The sequence below is a fragment of the Neodiprion fabricii genome, chromosome 1, assembly GCF_021155785.1.
Source record: "Neodiprion fabricii isolate iyNeoFabr1 chromosome 1, iyNeoFabr1.1, whole genome shotgun sequence".
NCBI lineage: Eukaryota > Metazoa > Arthropoda > Insecta > Hymenoptera > Diprionidae > Neodiprion > Neodiprion fabricii.
The window spans coordinates 25,054,090-25,062,302 of record NC_060239.1 but is presented as its reverse complement, the minus strand read 5'-3'; the positions used below and the strand labels follow the sequence as shown (position 1 = coordinate 25,062,302).

Genomic DNA, 8,213 nt, shown 5'->3' with positions numbered 1-8,213 from the left:
ACGTTACTCTTTTGTTTACAACAGATGAGTGTCAGATCTTACTTTTTTCTTGGCTTACGGTTAAGTCTGCTTGACTGCGACTGAATAAACATATCTTCTGACTGCGGGCCACCCACCCGGGCAGACAGAACTATTAAAACACTTATAAGAAAAAATTACATCTTTTTAGAAGAGAAGAATCCAATTTTGGGACAAAAAATTACAAGAAGGGTGTAAAAAAAGTGAAACCGTATTGCCGGCTGAGTATCACGATGGCTGGGGACTTACATTTTAAAGAGAAAAGTTAAATTCTTTAATATTTCTAAGGTTTGTGGCGGTTTTTTCTTTCTTCCATTTTTAGAGTTACGGGGAAAATGAGGCAGTAAATTTTTTTTCACGTTCTTCTTTTCATTGGTATTTTTATTTTTTTTGTTCCTCATATCCAGACCGTAGGTCCCAATCTATACATTTATTTACACTCTAATATACACAGTTCGTAATATCTATAATAAATAAGCTATTATATCAACGATTCTGTAGTTTCCCGCAGAACGTAATTAGATATTTCTAATAATTATCATAACTATTGAGTTCGAAGAAATTCGTGCATCGGGAAAACGAGTGCAAAAAAAAAAAAAAACAAATAATTGCATATTATATCTGGCGTTTAAATACTGTGCCGTCAGTGAATTTCAGTTATTCAATAATAATTTTTGACGAGTGCTCGAATCTCTCCGCTTCATGAATCCAAATTTATTTTTGAGGAAGAATAATTAACAAGTTTTAACAAACGCATATGTCTTCCGAACCCAATTTCTCTTTCAATTCTTACAATTCTCCGTCCCCGATTGGCTGTTCACTTTACAACTTATTCAGTATACACGATTCCGGTGCCTTTATTAGTATTTTATACAATTATATTCTAACGGCTGGCTGGCATGTCCAAAGATTCAGATAATATACGATCTTAAAAAATTAATAAAATTATAGTTTCTTTTTCTGCACGATGTTTCGCGGATACAATATTCGCAAACCAGTTAAAATTCCGTAATGTTTCAACGAATCGTCACGTAGCTCGGGAAGTTGAAAACCGTGTCTGAGCTTCTCAAAAAAATAAAAATAGTAAACCAATCGTAGGTCCAATATTCAAAATAATCCTATCGTAACGGTGTATTACTTTTCGTCGTCATTTTTCGAAAGCTGCATCTCTCGTTGCCTCTGATTCATATCCTGTATCGAGGTCTGGGATTGTATTTGAGCGGAATGAAGCGGTGGGCACAACAAGGGGTGATACGGGAGGCAGTAGTAGGGAAAACCGGAGAGCGCCTTGTTCACCGGATGTATCTGGGCGCCGGGATGCTGTCCGGGAATTTGGCCGGGACCGGGAAGCGGGACCCCTCGAAGATGCTCGTCCGGGTGAACAAGAACGCGAACCGCGACTCGCCGTGCGGATCCAGAGTTTACAAGGGCGCCGAGTTCCTGCTGCTGGCGTCTTTTGGTCTTGTACCTTGAATCAGCGAGGAGGAAACGTTGAGTTAGAAATATAATAGTATTCGGGGAGCAGCGGCAGTGTCGGATAACAGAGAAACCGGGCGACTGGATAGATACCTTCGGTTTTGAAACCATATTTTGACTTGGGTTTCGGTGAGCTTGAGGCCTCGAGCCAGATCGGCTCTTTCCGGTCCTGACAAGTATTTTTGCGCCGCGAATCGTCGTTCCAATTCGTATACCTGTGCGTGAGAGAAGGCAGCTCTGCTCCTCTTCTTTCTGCCTTGAAGTGTTTGCCCGTGAGACTGAGAGTCGTAAATATCTTCCTCGACGTCGTCTGTGAGCATAAATGTTAAACGGTGGTTTTGAGCTTCGGTCCACGGCAAGTTACCTTCTTCAATTTTGTTACAGAAATTGTACGCGTTATGTTCTTTGTATTTGTTTATTGTTAATTATTTTCAAGACACGTGACAAGGGAGATAATTGAGTAGAGATTCGTGAAATAACTGTGTGTTTATTTCAGAGCACAAGCCAGGTTGCAGTTTATATGTTATTTACATGGCTCACATGAATGCAAGGGATACAACACCTCCTATATATTAAATAAGATAACAGCAACTATCGTCTCTGATCTGGAATCAACCCTGCGGACGTTTAATTTTATTTTCTAATGTTCGATAACATAGTGGAGGAAGGTGTCGCGTACCTTGCATGCGTGCGAACGATGTGCATGCGAACAAGCCTGAGGATCATTGCTGCCTGTAAAAGACCCTCGGTACATTTTCAATCATCTCCTGTAATTACATGTACAAAGCATCTGTGAAACAGAGGTGCCACATACGAATTATGGTCCGGCTTTGACAGCGAACCTTGTTTTGAGAGATGGGAACATCGCCGCTTTTATCGATGAGGATTCGATGAAATGTGCCACTTTTATCACGAATGGTTAGATCAGGCTCGTTTGTATACATTTCGTACTTTGGCTCTGCGAGTCGCGATCGAGTAAGCCGTTTGCGAGGCTTGGAAAAGTAACCGAGGAACGGAGACACAGACATACGGAGCGACGAACCGGGCCCGGGGTGAAGGAACGGAGGGTGGAAGGGACTTGTTGGCTTTTGATGTCTCGTTCAAACATTAACACATGTCGCCGCTACTCTGATGTGTTTACTCGGCAGGCTTTATTATTGGATGATCCTAAACGATACTTGACTCGGCCAGCAGCGCGGCGAAATATTTGACGTCCCGATCGTCTTGTGTGCATTGATCCGGTGATTAGTTCCAAATCTGTGTACCGTTCGTCCATGTGAAGTTTGGTATCCTTGCACTCTCGCAAACGACGTTTCCTCACCGCGGTTAGAAATAATACCGCCATTCCTCGACGAGTTTGTATACAAAACAAATCTGGTCTATCCCACCTACAGATTGCCCGAATCTTTGGTTTTACTTCAATTTTAATACACCCTTACACGTTCGACTCTGTGTATTGACGTTCCATCGTTTCATTTCGTTTTCAAACGCCTTTTCATTCAAAGAAATGCGCATTTCTCATCGAATTGAGGTATTTCAAGGGAATTTTTTTTCACGCATCAGTCGGAACTTTTAAGCCTTTGCCTTTTGTAGCTAGACACCGTTAACGTGAAAGCAGTTTTCGTGAGTAATCAGATCAACCGCTTTTTGGATACTATTAGATCCTTTGCGTTTGATATTGTTCGAAAAACGTACATCAATGAAACGAACATGGAGCCGTCTGATATTTCAAACATTCGGTATCGAAGCATCGAGAGATACAAAGATGAAATTTCTAAGTTTCATAAGTTTATTAGAATGGATTTATATAACCAGAGTAAACGTTTTTTTTTTCAATCAAAAAGTTCCATACGCTTCTCCGACGAATGTAAATCTTTTTCAAACAATTAGTGAACGAAAACTTCATCGTTCAGACAGCAATCAATTTTATTCCTTACTATCACTGTTTTGACTTGGAATGAGTATACAAAGTGTGCGAATAACGTCCCCGAAGTTACAGATTCGTAATTCTCAAACTTGTCAAATGAAACGATATCATTAAGACACCTGCAGGATTCGAAGATAATAACTCTTAAAAGTAAACTTGAATAAAATTGAGTAACTTCTGAGGTATATTTTCGAGGCAATTACAATTTAGACAAAGTTCTCACTTTGTCATTCTGATTACCATCATTATACCATCGTGAAATAGCGAAGAACCGCGTCGAGATGAGTTGCGGGTCGCTCGGTGCCATTAGCGTATTAAGTAACTCTAAACTAGCAAAAGTCCTGGGAAGCGAAAAGAGGGTAATTTCATAAGTGCAGAGGTTTGAATCAGCGGCACCAGGTACCGGCAGGTGCCACCCTGCCACCCGCAACGTATCACTGCCGTAAAAGGTGAGAACGCATTAGTTAATTGTAGGGTTCTGCACTTTTGTACATTTACCTAACAGGAAATTGTCCGCCAATGGGACACAATTTTCTCATAACTGCTTTCCCAGTTTTCAACCACGCGACATCCGTTCACCGATAACGTTCCCTTCGTGAGAACGCAACGATAGAAATTTTGGCTTCATTTTTCACTACATCGTTGCCAGTTACGATATTGCTGACTCTGAGCACTTTTCTCGTTCTCCCAATTGGTCTATAACGATACCCGGTGCGAATTAACGTCACGGTTCAAGGTTACATTGGTTCGGACTCAGTCAGTGGATTACGATTCATTAAGAAAAAATTGGTAACGAGGTTCGAAAATGATGGCAGATTTTTCCGATTCCGAGACGTGTACTCACCACGTGTCCGCGAAGAGTTAATACCTACTTCTATATCTATACGTATCATCAAGCCCACTAGAGGATGTTTGGCAAGCGACGGGGCTTCGACGCATTAAGCGCGAGATGACATCAACTTGACGTCCAAAGTGATCAAATATAGATTCCGTTCAAATGTCCCCGTCGTACCGCCGCCGCTCTACTTCGTTCTCTGCTGCAGCCTCGCCTCCGCCACTAAATGTTAACAGTGTTTGCACGTGGATATAGTTTACCGCGAGTAAACAGGCCATTGTCATTACAGAACACGGTCGAATCGCTTCTCTCGCTGACGCGGACGTTTTTTAATTACCGATTTCGAAAATGCACGGGAGAATTTGAGTGACGTTAAAATTCCACGATTCGCAGTCTCTCGGTTTCTTCACACGTGTCTATCCGGCACTGGAAAATTATCAAAATTCAACTCGAGTGTTTCGGCATTAGCAATCTTGACTCGCGGTGATAAATTAAACTCTACCATCAGTTTCTAGATACCTACTCTCGCAGGAGTGTAAAACCACTAGAGATGCTCTCAGCTTGTTTTGCGTCCAACGCCAAGTTCGGACTTCCGTTGTTCGGTGCTTTAAAATTCCTGATTCGTTAGAAAAATTTACCGTTATTACGCGGATAATTTTGTTCGTCCGATCTCGAGTGCGTTTGTACCCGGCGTTACGCGATAAAAGCTGTTAACCTGTGATTGATTCTGCACTCTAGGAGAATGCTGCTCTGTTTGTACTTTGTGGCGGTATGCGGGGAAGCATGTAACCCTATATCCAAAGGATTCTGCCCTTGTCCTCATCCCTGTCTGCGACGTCCTTCGGACGTACAAGTGCTTTGGGTCTGTGCCGCCCGCGTCTCTGAGGCCCCCAACCTTCGTTTCCAACAAGAAGTGTAGTGGCCACTTATGACGTCTGCTAGCTCAAGTGCCACTCATGCTACTAAAATTAAATTCAATTACCTTATCGCTGGCCGAGTTGACTTAAAAAAAGAAATTCAGAATGGATATAAATCAACCGAATCAACATCAAACAATGATTATTGGGTTGTCAATATTTTCCGATACACTATGAATTTTAATTCCATTTCCTAATCATCCGTAGCATTTTAATGCAATTGGTATTTTTCCTATACAGTCGATTATTCTGGATTGATTTATGTCGCACCTTTTACGTCGCGAAGTATATTCAGCTACATTTTATGATATTATTACCGAAATCATCCCTAGTTTTTTCACCCCTCAAATTTGTTATTTTTAGTCCGAGATTGAACCACTCGATGCATGCCTCGGCCGACGCAGCATTTATTTGTCTTGTTTTCTTTCGAATAACACTTGAAACGTTCCTTTTTTTTTCTATCCAGCATAACTTGGCGACAAAAAACCGTCGAGACGTGCGAGGGAAAGTCTAAGAAAATTTGAACCAGCCACTGCATCGGAAGCATGCACGCGTGTCCATAATTTTTTCAAGCAAAAGCATATTCGAACTGTGACCGTTAGATTCGAACATCGCTCAACTTCGTCCGATAAAAATTATTGAAGGGTTTCCGACAAAAAATTCTGACGCATGACGGATCTTGACTGTTTTTCGGTGACAAAACTATGCTTGGATGAAATGCCGATTCGTATAACGGTGTAAAAAAATTTGTAAAGATCATATGACTCTAAAATTTGATGGTGCTGAAATTCATGAGTTCGAACTCTCACGTAGAAAAGTTTCCATGTTCGACTTGAGAATTGGACATCAGCTAGCGTTAGATTGACATTAAATTGTAGTCCGCGTAGACACGCGCACAGGATTTTTCCAGCAGTGAAGGATGCATAAAACGAGCAATTAGCTGATCCTCCACTTACCGAAAAGTTTGCTCTTGCTCATATCTAAAGCCTCGTCCTGTTGTCGCTGCGCGGAGTCTCTGGCCTCGGTGGCGCTCTGTTGATAAGCCGCGATCGTCCCGAGAGTTTCCAAGTGCTTGAAGCTCCCCTGTCCAAGGTGCTGAAGATTCCCGAAGCCGGTTAGGTTGGCCTGGGCTAAATTTCGTCTGAGAATATCGAGCTCGCGAGCCATGCTCAACTCCGGTGACGGAAATCTTGGAAACCGGGTTCCCTGAAGATGAGCCTCGGCTTCTGTCAAAGGGTGGCTGCTCGTGGTGCGCGCGTATTCAACGAGGAGTTTACCCTGAAGAGGATGTGTCAGTTTTTCAACCTCTTCGGAAGCGTCTTGACGTCTCTCCGGTTCCTGGGAGGATATTTCGCGGCTTAAAATATCCGCTATGCTGAAAGGAGTCGGTTGGGAGCTTTGCGAACCTTTCGGCGAGTTTGAGGCTTCTATTTTTTTCGGATCGTCCATCATGTCGCGACGTGACGTTTTCGAAACAACTCCCTTCTTTAAAATTTTTGCAATGTTTTGATTTTCGATGATTTTTATACGCGAAATCTCGACCGAAACAACGCGTCTTCAACAGTCTTCTTACAGAGGCGCGTTTTCAGCTTACACCGATTAGTTCAAGAAAGCGTTTCAGAAGTACCCACACTTTCGAGTGAAACCATGGTTTGAAAATTTTAGTGATATCACAGACACTTGCGGGCCAGATTTTTTTCTAAAAAAAACCAAGTCTTTTTCCCGCTTTATATTCCTTCGGTGATTCACGTTTGTGGAGTACAACTCGACTCCGACGCACTTTGGTTTATTGCTCGATGAAATATGCTTCGAAACTAGCTCAATCTCAACTTAACTTAAATATAATCAACATCCAAATACTCTCGAGTCCTTCGAGTAGTACGGTACATTGGAATGAAACTCGAACTGTCCGAACGTTGCCGCAATCGTAACTGTCTATCACTAAGAACAACGCAAGACGACCTGAGAAAACACCCTTCTGACCGAGGGTGCTTCGAGCAAGTGTGCTTGACGCACGGCGAACTTATTTTTCAAATTAAGATCGCCACTAGAGCTCTGATCTCCCTCCTTCGACACCGTCGTTGCGTCTCAGTCCCACTCCCTACGGATCCCATGCTCCCTCCTCCCTCGCACGCGTCTCGACACACGCACACGGCTCTCCCGATGCTTCTGTGTTCGTTCCACTCATTGAGAAATCCGGTCGTGCGCGCAGCATCTTCCGTCTCTCTCGCGCTTACGAGCGAACGCGCGTCTCTTCCTGCTTCACTCGTTACGAGTAGGTGGAGCTTTCGGCCTTTCATTCTTGTTCAACCTTACCGCGTTATCAGATTAGACCCGTTTCACTCCCGCGTAAGCCTCGCCCAGTAACCAATCCCCGGACGGGACGGGGAGCGAGCTTTCGACCAGCCAATTGGACGCCCTCGGTCGGCGAGCTCGCCCGGAAGCTTCTGCGAAAGTGCGGCGGACGGAGGGGGACGCTTTCGGAGGGCTTTTAAACTGAGTATTCCCTGAGTATTAATATGATTCACAGCGGATACCGCGAGGGATGCTTTCGCCCGACTTTTTTTCACCTCTACGCACCTACGTGTATATTGTGTATATTGTGCATACCTACGTACGTATTGTCGCGTATTTTCTTCTATGACATTCCACTAAGTATTAACGCGATGTGATTACAGCCTTTGATATCTATCTTTGCATATTCTTTCCTCTTGAATGATGAGTAGCTTTTGGCAACGGTTTAAAATTTTTCGTGGTGCGATCAAACCGAGGACCCAGAAATAGTCGATTAGACTTAATGGGATGGGGGAACGATGATTTGTCATCCTGTCATCTAGGAGATCACTCAAATATTGAGTGAGCGTACATTGTTTTTTTTTTTTTTTAATACCATTACATCTATCGTCTTGTATACGGTTTCAGTAGGATATTGATTTTATATTAGCGGCAGAGCAGGTTATTAATCTACCAATGAAAACTCTAATCGATCTAATAAAGCAATTCAATCAAATATACGCCTGTTTTAATTTATCTGGATCAA

General features: G+C 42.9%; 1 protein-coding gene across 1 annotated transcript; it reads right to left on the bottom strand.

Annotated features, from left to right (window-relative positions):
• Nucleotides 1-402: 402 nt before the first annotated feature.
• LOC124188117 (homeobox protein bagpipe-like) lies at nt 403-7,147 on the bottom strand. Its single transcript, XM_046580496.1, has 3 exons — nt 6,130-7,147; nt 1,588-1,804; nt 403-1,486 (listed from the first exon to the last, which is right to left on the bottom strand). Exons 1-3 carry the CDS (start codon nt 6,623-6,625, stop codon nt 1,153-1,155), a joined length of 1,047 nt encoding a protein of 348 aa, XP_046436452.1. The 5' UTR covers nt 6,626-7,147; the 3' UTR covers nt 403-1,152.
• Nucleotides 7,148-8,213: the final 1,066 nt, after the last annotated feature.

Bases quoted from the DNA above. Each gene is read 5' to 3' on its own strand.
- LOC124188117 (XM_046580496.1), bottom strand. From the start codon at position 6,625: ATGATGGACGATCCGAAAAAAATAGAAGCCTCAAACTCGCCGAAAGGT. The intron at 1,805-6,129 runs GTAAGTGGAGGA...TTATGCTCACAG, and splicing joins GAGCAAGAGCAAACTTTTCG to ACGACGTCGAGGAAGATATT. The intron at 1,487-1,587 runs GTATCTATCCAG...CGCTGATTCAAG, and splicing joins ATATGGTTTCAAAACCGAAG to GTACAAGACCAAAAGACGCC.